This window comes from Ambystoma mexicanum, chromosome 8 (genome assembly GCF_040938575.1).
Source record: "Ambystoma mexicanum isolate Mex_15411 chromosome 8, UKY_AmexF1_1, whole genome shotgun sequence".
NCBI classification, from domain to species: Eukaryota; Metazoa; Chordata; class Amphibia; order Caudata; family Ambystomatidae; genus Ambystoma; species Ambystoma mexicanum.
Window position 1 is genome coordinate 1,418,346,799 of NC_090929.1, and position 15,468 is coordinate 1,418,362,266.

The following is a 15,468-nucleotide window of genomic DNA, read 5'->3' on the forward strand; positions in this document are numbered from 1 at the left end:
CGTGGTCGTTTCCCGAGTCTGACTCCATATGGCTTTTATCAGCAGCTCCTACCACCTTCTTGGGTGGTTTTACAGAGCAATCCCGTAGAAAATGTCCAGAAGTTCCACAAAATAGACACAATTGCATTTGCCGTCTCCTTTCTTTTTCCTTCTGGGATAAGGGTCCTTTAACCCCTCCGATTTACATGGGTTCTGAAGCATCTGCTCCTTTGGGGTTTTGACCAACACCCGATTCTCAAACTTGGCTCGATCAGCCTTTCTGTTCTGAAGTCTGTTATCTAACTGGACCACTAAGTCTATATATTCAGCGCAGTCTTGAGGTGGGTTCACGACTTGAGCCAAGACATCCTTGAGTTCTCCTCGAAGCCCTCGATGAAATAACGTGATTCGTTTTACCTCAGGCCATCCAGTTTCCACTATTAACCTATTAAAGGTTGCGATGTAGGATAGAAGGTCCTGGTTACCCTGTCGTAGGGACAAAAGTTCGTTATCCAGGGCCTGTCCCTGGGAGTGCCGGGCAAATAGTCTTTCCATGCTTGTTTGAAAGCCCTGAAAATCCCGAAGAATTGGGTCATCCTGAGTAACTAGTGGAATTGACCAATCAGCTGCACTGCCGCTGAGATATGACAATACAAAGGCTACCTTGGCTTGATCGTTTGGGAAGGCTCCAGGTCTGCATAAAAAGTGCAAGCGGCATTGGTTCATAAACACGGCAAACCTTTTGGGATCTCCGGCAAAGCGTTCGGGTGGGGCTAATGGAATATGTCCTGGTAGGTTTATTTGCACAGGGTTACTCCATAACACAGGAGCTGGATTTCCCCCGGAACCAGGTAGTGGTGCTTGTCCAGCCTGGCTTTGCAATAGTTGCCTAGCAAGATCATCAGTTCGCTCCTTTGACAAAATCAGTTCTCTCCTAAGAGCATTGGTTTCTTGACGGGCGGAATGCACTTCAGCCCTCAGTTCCCCTAGTAATTGGGCCAATTGGTCAGTCTCTGAGGTATCCATAACGCCTGGGTGGGAATTTGTGGGTAGGCTTCGCGTTCTGTTACGCTCACCTGGCTCCCACAGAGGCGTCGATCTGGACTGGACTGCTGCGGTCTCCACCAATGTGATGCGTAGGGCCGAGATGACGGACTGGACTGGCCCTCCTAGCTTCGTTTGCTTGGCCCGTAGGAATAGTCTTCTGCAAGTGGAGAAAGGGAATTAACCACCCATGGAGTTGAGCGTAAATCCCCCCACCCCGCTGTTCTCCCCTCTGATCACCTTGGATGTTCCCTCTTACAGTCTCACCTGATGATTTGAAAAGATGTGCTCTCCATCCTGCATTGAGCGCAGGGGCGCGTAGATAACCAGTTGCTTCACTGGCTCGAAGGAATTGGTGAGTTCCAGGACAATATTGACTCCGATATTCCCGGCAAGACGCCGTAAGTATGTAGTTCGTAAGAGTTCAAATGCCTGACTTTCACTCTTGTCCGATTCCTTGCAGGTTGCAGCTTGACCCTACTGAAGAGTTCCTCGTGGCAACCGGTAATGTTCTGGTAAGGATTTGTATTATCCAACGCAGTTCGATAAAATAATGTCCATATGTAACCTGTTGCTTTCTCCCTTATTCAGGCGCTGAGAGAAAGTATGAAGTCTCGGGGAATATTGCCTCCAGCGGTAAAATCAGGTAAGTCTTTTGTGGTGAGGAGGGTTCCTCTTGTTAGTCCCTTGTTTCACATTGCTGTCCTTTTTTTTCCCCTTAGGGGCGGGGTTCGGCTAGGATGCAGTGGAAGCTGCGCCGACCTGTGAAGAAGAATAGTACCCCCGGTGGTAAAATCAGGTAAGTTTGTGGGGGGTATTCCTCTGTGTATTCCCTTGGCTCACCTTGCTGTTCTTGTCTTCTCCTTAGGTGCTGGAGTGCGGCGGTAACATGCAGGAGGATGCGGTGAAATGTGAAGGTGCTGCGAAGGCCGGTGAGTTGAGCGCGGCGCTGCAGCACGCGAGGCGACGCGCATAAAATAACCTCTTTCTTCCAGCTCGAAGGCGCGATGGATCGGGAATTCAGGTAAGGATCAAAGCCATTGCTCTTGTTCTAACCTTTTCTCCTTCTTTCTCACCTTTTTCTAGGAGCTCCAAACTCGAGGCGGGCGTGGCAGAAGACTGGATGCAGACTTGCAGGCACGGTGAGCGTTACGCTGCTGGATGCAGAATAACGCGAAGCGTGTGCTGCTCTTCGGGCGTGGTTTAAATAGCCTCCAAAGTAGTCCCAGGTAAGTATTCCTCCCCAGCCCCACCCGAGTAAAAAATAGTCCCTAGGTAAAATAATCCCTTCCAAGCCTCCTTCGGCTTGGAGCTCTTGCAGCATGGTCTGCATCAGGTAAGTTTGCAGCATGGTCTGCATCAGGTAAGTTTTGATCTATGGGCCTGGCGCCTATGTCGCCAGGACTGACTCTCCATATGAGCCTGGCGCTGTAGGCGCCAGGACTGCACCCAAATAGCCCCTAGCAGGGGTTGTTGGGCTTGCTTGGGGTAATTTGATGCCTGCTTCCGGGGTTGCTGGACTTGGTCTGGGTCCCCGGGGGTAGGCATCATGACACCTACATGGGCGCAATACTCACACCAGCTTACAGTCCCGGGTTTTAAAAGAGCCAAAGCTGGAGGGGCCAGTTTCTCGGTGTTGGCACCAAAAAACTGGAATGCACTGGCACTCACTCTCAGAAAGGAAACCTCTTTCACCGTGTTCAGAAGAGCCTTGAAAACAAAGATCTTTAACTAGATTGTGCTTGAGGGCGTTCCCCTGTAACCATCGAACATACCTACTGTAACTCTGCAATGAATTCTGTAAATGTCTCTATCGCACTTTGTGTGCTTATGTAAATTCTGTATCCAAGTGAATCCTCCGTAACAGCGCCACAATGCCTCAAGCCGTTGTGCGCTTCATAAATTCAAAATAAAAAGTAAAAAACAGTGCCTAGATGTTGGATGTATGAACCGCTACATAAAGTTAAATACCTATCCTGATTATCACAGGGACAGGTTTTGCTGAGTTTCTATTTCAATTACAAATGTAAAATTAAATAGGTTGTTTTTGTACAGCGCTTGCACTTCCTAGAGAGGCAAGTATAGTCTTGAAGATTTGAGAGGCTATAACATCTGTGTTTGGTGTAATGACAATCACTCACCCTTGAGCAAAGACTCTGCTGCCATTGACCATCCATAGTAATGTACCCCATTGACTGCAAGGTTGAATGGATGTAAACTAGACTGTGCATACTTATCATTTTACAAACAGTTTTTATAATTAGAGTGTAAATTAAATCATAAGTGTAAAAATGATCTGCCTCTGCACAATCATGCCTATGCATGATTATGCACACAGCACAGGAACTCTGAAAAATACAATTGTGCAATACTGATTTGCTTTCATTGGAAAAAAAAAAACATAATTTGTTACAAAAGATTAATTCTCAATTGCAAATTAGTTTTCCAACTTATTAATTATACAATCCTAAAGTGCTAGGAAAATAAATATGCACAGTACTCGGTGAGCATCTACACACAACACAGAAGAAGCAGAATGGAAAGAAACCATTCCTTTTATCACAGTATACAGTTTCTTTTTTTGAAAGGCTTCAGATAAATAAATTCTGTTTCAGAGGCTTTTCTCCATGGCTTGCAATTACATCCATGTAGATAAAAACCAAAAGATGTGTTCTGGTTTCTGTCAAGTAACCTGACCTTTGCACTGCCCTCTGCTCTAAACTTGTGTGTAAACGTACACATGAAAATAACAAAGCTTTCGTATTTACAAGATTTAAATGCGTAAAAAGGCCTGGTACAAACCTTATCTGGAGGCCTGCTCACATCCATTCACCCTTACATCACTCAAGCGATTCATCCACACTTTCCCACTCATCCATGCATTTGTACACCCACCCAACCATAGTCATCAAGGCATCCAACCATATTCATCCATCCTTCCATTGACTCCTACTCAGCCACTCATCTAATGAAATTCACACACGCACCCATCCAAACATATCAACCACTTATCCATGATTCCATTGATCCATATTAGTCCATTCATCCACCTACTGAAACAGCCATGTTGAACCGTTCACCTACATACAGAAACAAGCACTGACAATGCCAACAGTTTGGGCTTTTGTGTAGAAACGGGAAAGGCACTTGACAGGCCCTTCCGTAGTGGTATTAGCAGGCCATTGATGGTATCAGCTGCAGCACGGTGTGAGTCTGGGTATCTAATAGCAGTGTCAAGCCAATGCCTAATACACACAAGCCAAATCTGTTAGCTTTGTCAATGCTTGTTTTTAACCGGACTTCAGTGAAGGACACGCATAGTGCTTATTAATTGAGTGGCTGAAGGCAGACAAAGTTAAGACATTTTTATTACACCAGTAGTCGGTTTTACAGCCCCAATTAAGTAATTAACTCTCAGAAAACTGCTTTGAAAAACACTGGCAGACACTTTGAATGCAATGTTTGATGGCAAGGCTTAATTAAAGCGAGCTCAAAGAGTCCCACAAAGAGGTGGTTTTGACGGGGAGGAGCAGGAACATAGTAAGAACACCCATTGGGATTAGCATGGCCGTGGTGAGTAAAGGGGCGGGCAAATACCCCAAAAACACATATGAGCATTGTATCCCTCCTCATATGCCATTTCTCCCTAGTTGTACTTTAAGGCAATCGTTTCAGCTTATAGGTGGCATAAGCACACCCTAATAGCCCAAACTAAAAACAGGACCTAATGGCTTGTTTGTGTTAAGTCTGGTTTGTGCTGTGGAGATGGAAAGAAGCCAAAGATAAACATATAGAGAACATTCAAACCCAAGCAGATAAGAGATGAAAGGCACACATCTACCGAGTCAGCACTAATAACAAACTTCCACTGCAAGCTGTTTAAACTGAGCATCATATGAGGCATTCTTCTTTTTAGAATATTCAGAGAGTTGTTTGTCAAAAACGTATAGATTGTTTAGCCCATCACAAATGTGGTATACTGATCAAAACTGTTCCCATTTTCCTGTCAAATATGTATATTAAGATTACTTTATTTTGTTTCAGTTTATAAATAAAATATGAGTTTTTGTTGCAACAGTAAGGATCACTTTGCATCTGCCAGACATGTCCTCACTATCCAGGAACATAGAGCCATGCACAATAAACTGTGTATATATAATCTCTAGTCTAAAAGGATGACTTTATACACCATTCTGGAGTCATCTGATGATCATCGAACTACACTAGAAGTCATTCCCACATCATCAGACGTCATCACGCTGTTCAAGTCATCAGCAAATGTATCAAGAATGGTGGGTGATGATTTGGGGATGACCTTAGGATGACTTATTGAATATGCCATCATCCCTATTTTAGAAAACTCTTTGTTCCGGATGCTTTTAGGATGAGTTGCTGACCACTTCAAGAGATTGCATGTTTGTTCTTGATGATTTGGGGATGACTTACTGATTACTTGAGAACATCAGAATTGGTAGGATGATATGCAGACTTATACAGATTGTCATTCCGCTTTTGCTTAGTTGCATTTGTGCTGAATGAGCCCCAATGTGGCAAGGGGTAAAGCTTGAAACTATATTGGACCAAAGCGGATGCCAGAGGCCTCAACATAGCATGCATCCCCAGGGTGAGAATCCTTTGCCATCCCTGTCAAAAGCAGGCACCCCAGCACCCTCACAATCCCCAATGTGGCAAGGGTAAAGCTTGAGACTATGTTGGGCCAAAGTAGAAGCCAGAGGCCTAAACAAAGCATGCACCCCCTGGGTGAGAATCGTTTGCTACCTGAGTCAAAAGCAGGAACCCAGCACCCTCACAATCAATACAATTCCATGCTGACGGCACCGATATATGCCAGTATTCACATATATTCATTCACATTATTCATGTTTGCTTTGTGCATAATCCAACAATCAATTCAACAATCAACAACCATAACTAAAAGGACCTCCAGGATTAAAAAAATAAAACAAACACATAGGATCCAAAAAAGAAAGAAGTAATAAACAAACGGAGCCACAAAGTCCCATCAACAGAGGTCTCAACTACCCACAACCTGCCAAATACAAGCAACAACAAACCACAAACAGCAAAGATTAAACCCGAAAGACCAGGAAAAACACTAATCGAAAGAGGATGCCCACTCTAGGGAACACAACCCACACATCATGCCTCATCACAAGAAAGACAAAGAAGCCACAACATACAACAGAAATAATAAGAAAACACAAACTACTCCGGAAGGCACCGGCCAGCATGATCCCACACCCTCAGAAAACATCACAAATGGCCCAAGGAGACATACAAATAACAAATCAAAGACAGACTACATTGCTTGCTACCTGTCCACATACGACAACGTGGTAAATAAAAACGGCACAGCAACAATGAACCGACAACCAACAAGCGTCACAAATACAGACCCAACCAGGACACCAAACGGAACATGACAACTAATAAACCATCCTAACCCAGTCTCCACCATGGACAATACCCCAACCAGAACAAGGGACAAGTTGCAATCCATCACAAACGACACCCCCTACACTACCAAGACTGGAACTACCCTATTTACCACCCGGGACAAACCAGAACCAACCTACCCCGCCATAAACCTGATTGGTATACTCGACAAAGAGACTGACCAACAAAGAACCACCCCACCCAACAGACACACCCAGTCTGTTGCCTTAAACCTAGCACTTGCTGGCTGCACTATCACTGTTTGTTGTTTTTATTATTTATTTATGTTTTATTTATTTGTATTCCTTTTGCTAAGCACTTTCTGCCTATCCCTCCCACCATGCACTTTCCCCTTTCCCATGCACTTGCGCATTCTCAATGTCAGTGGGCCTAGAAAGATTGCTGTTTTGTTCTTCTCTTGTTCCCCTCCCTTGCCTCTTCATGTTCTGAAACACTTGTGTACGAGCATGGTACAAATAAAATATCAATGATCAATAACAGACTCAACTGGGGAAAACCCACCTGGAACGGAAACCCAACAAACAACACACCGGTCAGAACAAATAATACTAACAACAACTCGAAAAGCGAAATCAAGCAAACAACACTGCAGCCTCCTCAACGTTAGATCCATGGCAATACACTCAACAGAAATGCATGACCTCCTGAATGAAGGAGGCACAGCCGTACTCTTCCTTACAGAAACCTGGCTATCAGACAACTATAAAGCCATCGCGAACAAGGCAATACCCGACAATTACAAATTAATACACTCCAACAGAGAAAACCGAAGAGGAGGCAGAATCGCAATTATACACAAAGGACACGTCTGAGCATCTTGAATCATCACAACCAATGCGGAAGACTATGAATCCCTCCTCATCAAGATAGAACTCAACGACCAATCCAACATAGTATTCATCCTGATCTATAGCATCCTGATCTACAGACCACCTTCTTACAACTCCAACTTTGCAACAAAACTAACGGATGAGGCTGCCATGCTATCAACCCACCACGACAACCTGGTCATATTGAGAGATGTCAACATATGGTTTGAAAAAGAAAACGAGTACACAGCAACCTCACTCTGTGCACTACTGGAAACCTTGCAGTTAAAGCAAATAGTAAATGGATCCACCCACGAAGCTGGACACACCCTGGATGCAATTTTCTACAGGGAAGGACTATGTGCTTCCGCGCCACCTACATCAATGGTGTGGAGTGACTACTACTTGGTACCATTAAAGATCACACCCCAAACCTGCCTACCAGCCGGGAAGGAAATGTTTCACACAAGCAAGAATATAAAGTGGAAGAACTTGGACCTAGAGGCCCTAACAAACGTTCTAGACGCAACCGTCCCTTGACCAATTAGCACCAGCTAAAACATGCAAAGCAATACCAAACAAACTGGCAGAAAAATGGTTTACAGAACAACTGGAAAACAAATCCCAAAAACAACCACAAAATGGAAACAAAATGGCAAGAACAATACACCAGACAAGACCCAATAAAATAGCAAAGACTCAAACTTATACAAAGCAACAGTCCTCAAAGCAACAAAAAAAAAATCTTCTACGCCACAAGAATAGAATCGGCAAACAATCCGCAGAAAGAACTCTTCAAAATCATCGGAGATAAACAAAACCCTCTTTCTGCAAAAATTCCATCACCCCTACACAAACACTTTGTGACAACATCACCAACTATCCAAGAGCAAAAATAGACAATACAGGAGACCATCAACCTAGCCGGGGGAAAATACAACCGCGACCATCCAACCAGAGATACCAGACAAAACACAGCGATAAACCCTTGAAGACCAGGCAGGCCCCCAGAATTCCCTCAGAGATCCCCGAAGCAGTCTGGCACAAAGTAGGATTGGATTTCATCGGTCCATTAGAAGCAATGGCTCCCGAGCATTGGTCTGGAATAGTAATGGTAGACTATTTGTCAAAATGGGTAAAGGCGGAATTTGTCCCCAATATCACTACTGCAACATTTATAGAAGTTCTCACATCCATCTTTCAGAGAGAAGGTCGCCCAAAAAGACACGATCACCGACAATGGAGTTCAACTAGTCTCACGAGAGATATAGTCATTTATGCAGAGACACAACATAAGGCAAAGAAGCCCGCGGTTTACCACCCCCAGGCGAATGGACTGGTTGAGAGGGCCAAGATGTTTATCAATGGGGCAAACCAGTTAGCAAAGGCATCAGGAATGGATCCCCTGAAAACCGAGACCTTAGCAGCCCACAGGTGAACCCCAAATGGTGTCACCCAAATCTCGCCCTTTCGCATGCTGAGGGGGAGAAGAACGGCGTCCACACTGGTACCACTGTGGTTGACAAAAGGTAAAAGAAGAAGATGAAGTAAGCATGGAAGAGGTCGTCTGGAGGTTGGAGAGTAAAGCATGAATGAAACAATGGGGTGACCAGAGAACAGCAACCCAGGGTTGTGATGTCAAGGAAGAAGACTGGATCAATTTTTGCTTAAGCTATAAGGATCAAACGACAGGGTCGAAGTTCAGCAAGCCCAACATGGAACGCGCAGGGACGTCATTTGGGGGTCGCCAGAGGTCGCAACTGCGACCTCTGAGGTCTCCCTGGCGACATCTTTGGTCTCCCTAGTTTTATTTTCCTTTTTTGTAATGCAAGCTCCTGGAGTGGCTGGCTTTCATGTTCAGGCCCTTTAAAAAAAAAAAAGAACAGGAGTGCCACAAGTCTAACACTTTCAGCGCTGAAACTTAATAAGAAAGAATAGGAAACCAAATAATGTGTCTTTCTGGAATTCTATACAATAATTGCTAGACTCATTAAAGGTTTATTTCAGGGACACATCAGGGGGTGAGTCACTGATTTAGTCTGTTCTTAAACGCCTCAACTCATCCTTCTGAGGTTGATAAAGGAGTACCGTCACAGGTTGGATGATATTGGGTGTATATTTTTTCTAAATAAAGCGCTTAAGCTTAAGTGCTATATAATAATACATCATTATTATTTGGTCATGGACGTCTGCTTGCTTTCACAGTAATTTGATAATATGGGCCTATACACACTGATCTTAACGCTACATATGGCGATCCATTCTTGCATGAAATGTACATCACATTATAGTGATATCGTAACAATATTTTTCGTAGTGTACAATGCTTTGTGATGTCACTTCCTGTTTTGTCAACGGGTGAAAGATTCGGCTACACATCTGGTGCCGGATCTCGGATCCGCCGAGAGCCGGCCCAATGACCAGCACTGAGTAGCCCAGATCTGGTACTGTGTCTATCATTATTTGCCCCAGGGCCAGTATTGTCAGATGTAGCTGATGAGCAGGTACATACTGTATCGTAAGTCATTAGCTCCAGAGCAGGTATTGTGTCTGCAGTCATTCGCTCCATCCAGAGGATGTGATGGGCCTTTACCATTAGCGCTAGAGAAGGTAGTGTCTGCTTATATTCATTGGGGTGTTGTTTCTGTGTCTGCAGACATTGGACCTAGAACAGACACTACGCCTGCAGTTATTATCCACAGATGGGTCATTAGAGCCAGAGATAGTACCAGATCTGCAGCCATTTGCCCTGGGGATTAATTACTTTTAGAGTAGGTACTGGAAATGGAGAAAGTACACGCCTGCAATCATTAGACAGCGCAGGTATATATATAATATGTCACTTACACCAGAGCACGCTCTGTGCAGTAGCTGCACATCAGTCACTGCCTCTGCGGGCATTCCAGAGGCTGTACTGTACCGTAAATGAGTTTCGGAGCAGCTACTGTGACCACGATACCAACAACAGACTTTCTAAACCAGATGTTTAGAAAGGAACGTGTCTTTACAATTTTTAATTTCAACATGTGATAAGTACTATAGAACGAATTACAGCTTCAACTGCAGCCTCTCAATTCATCGTGCATTTCCAGAGGTTGCAAAAGGGCTCCTCTTAGCAATATAAGGGGTGAGAACCATCTAAGCTAATGGATGCTAAAAAAAATGCATTTAAAAATTCACTGCAAGAGCTGGATCGCAGGCACTCACCTGATGCTGTCTGGAAACTGACAAGGAGCGTTTGATAAAGGGTACTGTCTAGTTCCCATCCGAGAAAGGGACCATAACAACGCCCCGCCTACTCTACTTCACGTGACTTTAGGCACGTTCCCTACCTTTCACGTAGCGTGTCACGTCATCCTTGTAATGTTCTCTAGCGGGACTGCGGGAAGCAGGAAGACTTCGGCTAAGCTAACACCGCCTACTAGCTATTACTGCAACTGTCCGGAATCAGCTTTGTTGGCAGTGGCTCTGATTAACGTGGACATTTTCTTCGGCATACCGGGATAGTTTCTGGAAGACACATGATGGAGTGTTCGACTTCGTCTTGTCCCTCGTGATTTTTGTGAGCGGGAACTGGGAAGATCTGGATGCAAGGGCAGTAGGAATCTGTGCTATTGGGTGGTTATGATTACAATTGGCATTTTCTTCGGGTTACTGGGAAAGTTCCTGCAAGACATAAGATTGATACGGGGAGCGAAAAATTACATTTACCAAAAATCATGTTCATTTTTCAACAAGGTATAGATGGCTAACAAAAGGGACAGTCGATGGTGGTGTTTAACTGATCAAAGGGGCCCAATAGGGGAATTTAATGTTTGATGAGAGTGTGTTTGGGATGGGTGGTTTTACAAGGGTTCGGCTAGGGCTATCTGCGTGTGATTCAGGGGAGGCACATGGGCTTCTTGGTGGGTCTACAAGGGGGACGGGGCATCTTGCTATGTGGAGGGAGGATGGGGCATTATGGTATTGGTCTAGAGCATGGGTGCACAACTTGCGGGCCAGTTGCGGCCCGCCATGCTCTTTTGTCTGGCCCGCGAGGCACAAAGACTTTCCCGCGGCCGCCCTCCATTAGGAAAGTCTTTGTTGTCTTCCGGGCCGGACAAAACACTGGCCGTCATTGGCTCAGCACACATGCACCACGTTGCTCCTACGAGCCACGTAGTGTGTGTGTGCTGACCCAATGGAGGGCCAGCACTACGGCTGGCGTGGTCCATAAGGCTTGATGCCGGAAGGCATTTCAGCCTTGGACCATGCCAGCCGTAGTACGATTCCAGCGTTCCTGCTTACCTGCCGCTTACCTGCCTGCCTTCCAGCACGTCTCCGGTAAGTGGTCTGTTTGCGTTTGTGTGTCGGGTCTGTTTCACTTTATGTTTGTGTGTGTATGTTGCGATGGGGGTATGGGGGGGTGTCGGATGTGTATGAATGTTGGAATTTGAATGTATTTTGTGTGTGTGTTGAGATGCGGGGATGGGTGTCGGATGTGTATGAATGTTGGGATTTGAATGCATTTTATGTGTATGTTGAGATGCGGGGGTGGGGGGGTGTCGGATGTGTATGAATGTTTTGATTTGAATGTATTTTGTGTGTATGTTGAGATGCGGGGGTGGGGGGGTGTCGGATGTGTATGAATGTTTTGATTTGAATGTATTTTGTGTGTGTTGAGATGCGGGGGTGGGGGGGTGTCGGATGTGCATGAATGTTTTGATTTGAATGTATTTTGTGTGTGTGTTGAGATGCGGGGTGGGTGTCGGATGTGTATGAATGTTGGAATTTGAATGTATTTTGTGTGTGTGTTGAGATGCGGGGGTGGGCGGGTGTCGGATGTGTATGAATGTTGGAATTTGAATGCATTTTATGTGTATGTTGAGATGTGGGGGTGGGTGTCGGATGTGTATGAATGTTTTGATTTGAATGTTTTTTGTGTGCTGAGTTGGGGGGGTGGGGGTTCGGGTCTGTATGGGTGCATGTTTGTGTGTGTGCTGAGTTGGGGTTGGGGGGTTCGGGTCTGTGTGTGTGCTGATTTGGGGGGTGGGGGTTCCGGTCTGTATGGGTGCATGTGTGTGTGCTGAGTTGGGGGGTGGGGGGTTCGGGTCTGTATGGGTGCATGTGTGTGTGCGCTGAGTTGGGGGGTGGGGGTTCGGGTCTGTAAGGGTGCATGTGTGTGTGCTGAGTTGGGGGGTGGGGGGTTCGGGTCTGTAAGGGTGCATGTGTGTGTGCTGAGTTGGGGGGTGGGGGTTCGGGTCTGTATGGGTGCATGTGTGTGTGCTGAGTTGGGGGGTGGGGGTTTGGGTCTGTATGGGTGCATGTGTGTGTGCTGAGTTGGGGGGTGGGGGTTCGGGTCTGTATGGGTGCATGTGTGTGTGCTGAGTTGGGGGGTGGGGGGTTCGGGTCTGTATGGGTGCATGTGTGTGTGCTGAGTTGGGGGGGTGGGGGTTTGGGTCTGTAAGGGTGCATGTGTGTGTGCTGAGTTGGGGGGTGGGGGGTTCGGGTCTGTATGGGTGCATGCTTGAGAATGTGTGTGCTGCGTTGGGGGCGGGGGGTTCGGGTCTGTATGGGTTCATGCTTGAGAATGTGTGTGCTGCGTTGGGGGCGGGGGTTCGGGTCTGTATGGGTGCATGCTTGAGAGTGTGTTTGGGGTATAGTGTTTGGTTGGGGGTGAGGGGGCCATGGGGCATAGTGTTTGGTTTGGGTGAGGGGGCCATGGGGCATAGTGTTTGGTTGAGGGATAGGGGGCATAGTGTTTGGTTGGGGGGTGAGGGACAGGGGGCATAGTGTTTGCTTGGTGGGTGAGGGACAGGGGGCATAGTGTTTGCTTGGTGGGTGAGGGACAGGGGGCATAGTGTTTGCTTGGTGGGTGAGGGACAGGGGGCATAGTGTTTGCTTGGTGGGTGGGAGCCATGGGGCATAGTGTTTGGTTGGGAGTGAGGGGGCCATGGGGCATAGTGTTTGGTTGGGGATGGGAGCCATGGGGCATAGTGTTTGGTTGGGGGTGAGGGGACCATGGGGCATAGTGTTTGGTTGGGGATGGGAGCCATGGGGCATAGTGTTGCACTCCAAGAGTGAACTCGATAATAAAGCTAAAACAGGCACAGTTAGGAGATGTACATCCTTTGCTTTTTTGAGGAAACCTGACTCAACGAAGGCCATACTCCTCTTGGGTAACCCAAACAGCAAACTATAGCAGTCCAAAATAACGGAATGTCCAATCAAGGGTCAATAAAATATATATAATTTAATTAAACAGACGATATACAATAACTAAATCGAAATAAATGATAGCAATGGAAAATGTGTAGTACAAAATGTAAGTTTGAAATGCAATAAAAATCGTTACCCCTCAAAAACATCTTTTTCCATGTGTTTAATACAAATTGGGGGTTGAAAAAGCCTCCTGACATGTCCCGCCTACCGCCCCGCCCACTTTTACTTTTCGACCCACTATAGCCCTCATGTAAGGTACTTTCGGCCCTCTGTCAAAATCAGTTGTGCACCCCTGGTCTAGAGGGAAGGACGGGGCATCTTGGGGTCTGAATGGTTGAACAGGGGCACATTGGTGTGGGTCTGAATCATTGGATAGGGGCACATTGGTGTGAGTCTGGAGGGAGGGATGGGGACACATTGGTGTGTGGAGGGAGGGATGGGGACACATTGGTGTGTGGAGGGAGGAAGGGGTGGGAGCACATTGGTGTGGGTCAGGAGGGAGGGATGGGGACACATTGGTGTGGGTCTGAAGGTGTGTGATGGGGGCATCTTGGTGGGGTCTGCATTGGATGGGTGGGGTCACATTGGTGTCGGCCTTGAACAGGTATGGAGCATCTGTTGGTCTGGAGGGTGCCATGGCTCATCGGGTGGGATGGGGCATTTTGGGGTGGGATGGGGACATCTGTGCATCTGGAGGGTGGTATGGGGCATCCTGGTGTGAGTCTGGAGGGAGAGGATGGGGATACATTGGTGTGAGTTTGATGGGAGCACATTGTTCTGTGTCTGGCGGATGGATGGGGCACATTTGGTGTGGGTCTGGGGGAGGGATGGGGCACATTGGTGTGGGTCTGGAGGGAGGCATGGGGGCATATTGGTTTGGGTCTGGCGAGAGGCATGGGTCGCACTGTAGGTCTGGGGGAAGAATGGATGAGTGGAGGGCAGGGATGTATGGGGAATTGTGGTATGGGTGGTCTAGAAGAGGTATGGGGCATCTTGGTGGTGTCTGGATTGGAGGGAGGGAGGTATCATCTTGAGGATATCTGTAATGGTGAGGCATCTTGGTGTCTGAATGGAGGGATTGTCACATTGGTGTGGGTCTCGAGGGATGGGGACATCATGTTATGGGTCTAGAACAGTGGTCTTAAAACTTTTTTGGCCCGGCCCCTCTCCCCTGAGCAAAATGGACAGTAAGTCCAAATGGCTATGAACTATTGTGTGCTGTCACTGCACCCTACTCCCAATATAGTCCCTGGGCTCCCATCAGTATCTGGGCTCCCTCATCCCACTCCTACCCAGTCTGTGGTTTTTCCCCACCACAGGTTCTGGGCTCTCCCCGCCCTACCCTGCTCCCACCACTATCCCATGGCTTCCCTCGCTCCCACCACCGTCCCTGGGTTCCCCCAGCACAGTCCCAGGTCCAGTGGCAGCTGGTCATAATTTTTTTTAAGTGGAGGGTCATACATATTTCCCCCAGATATACCGAGCAGACCAATCGAGGGCGGTTTCGGAAAGGGGTTTTCCCCCTGGGAGATTTTGAAAAATAGTGGTTCAAATGTTACATTTTAGATGATACTTTACATTTTTTTTAGTAAAAAGCCAATTAGTTTGCAGCTGGCGCTGGGAGGCCCAGGGAGCAGGCATGGTATTTTTTACTCGACATCTATTATAGATGTCGAGTAAAGGCATACCATCGCAGTCCCCTGGGCTCCACAGCGCCTCAGAAGAAGAGCTGATTTTGGCAGGTGGGTAGGGGGATTGTGCAACAAAGGCATTTGTAAATTTTTTTTGTTGTACTACCCTCCCCCCACTCGCCAAAATCAGCTCAACGGACCAACACACATTCACACAGCAAGCACTCTTTATCATTCCCACGAGCACCCATCACGATACACTCACTTGTAACACAAGCATACATGCATCCATACAGATATTTAAATAAAAAATAAATGAATGTAAA

The 15,468-nt window shown here is 46.6% G+C and overlaps 1 protein-coding gene across 3 annotated transcripts in view; it reads right to left on the reverse strand.

Annotated features, from left to right (window-relative positions):
* ZFYVE27 (zinc finger FYVE-type containing 27) overlaps window positions 1–15,468 on the reverse strand; it is a 570,694-nt gene that overhangs the window by 526,882 nt on the left and 28,344 nt on the right. For 2 of the 3 annotated variants that reach the window (XM_069611555.1, XM_069611554.1), the window contains exon 1: window positions 10,518–10,624. The exons of the other annotated variant lie outside the window; for it this stretch is intronic. In XM_069611555.1, the coding sequence (XP_069467656.1) occupies window positions 10,518–10,576 (59 nt within the window). In that variant the 5' untranslated portion in view covers window positions 10,577–10,624. Of the gene's footprint in view, window positions 1–10,517; window positions 10,625–15,468 lie in introns of those variants that run through there. 3 annotated transcript variants of the gene reach the window in all.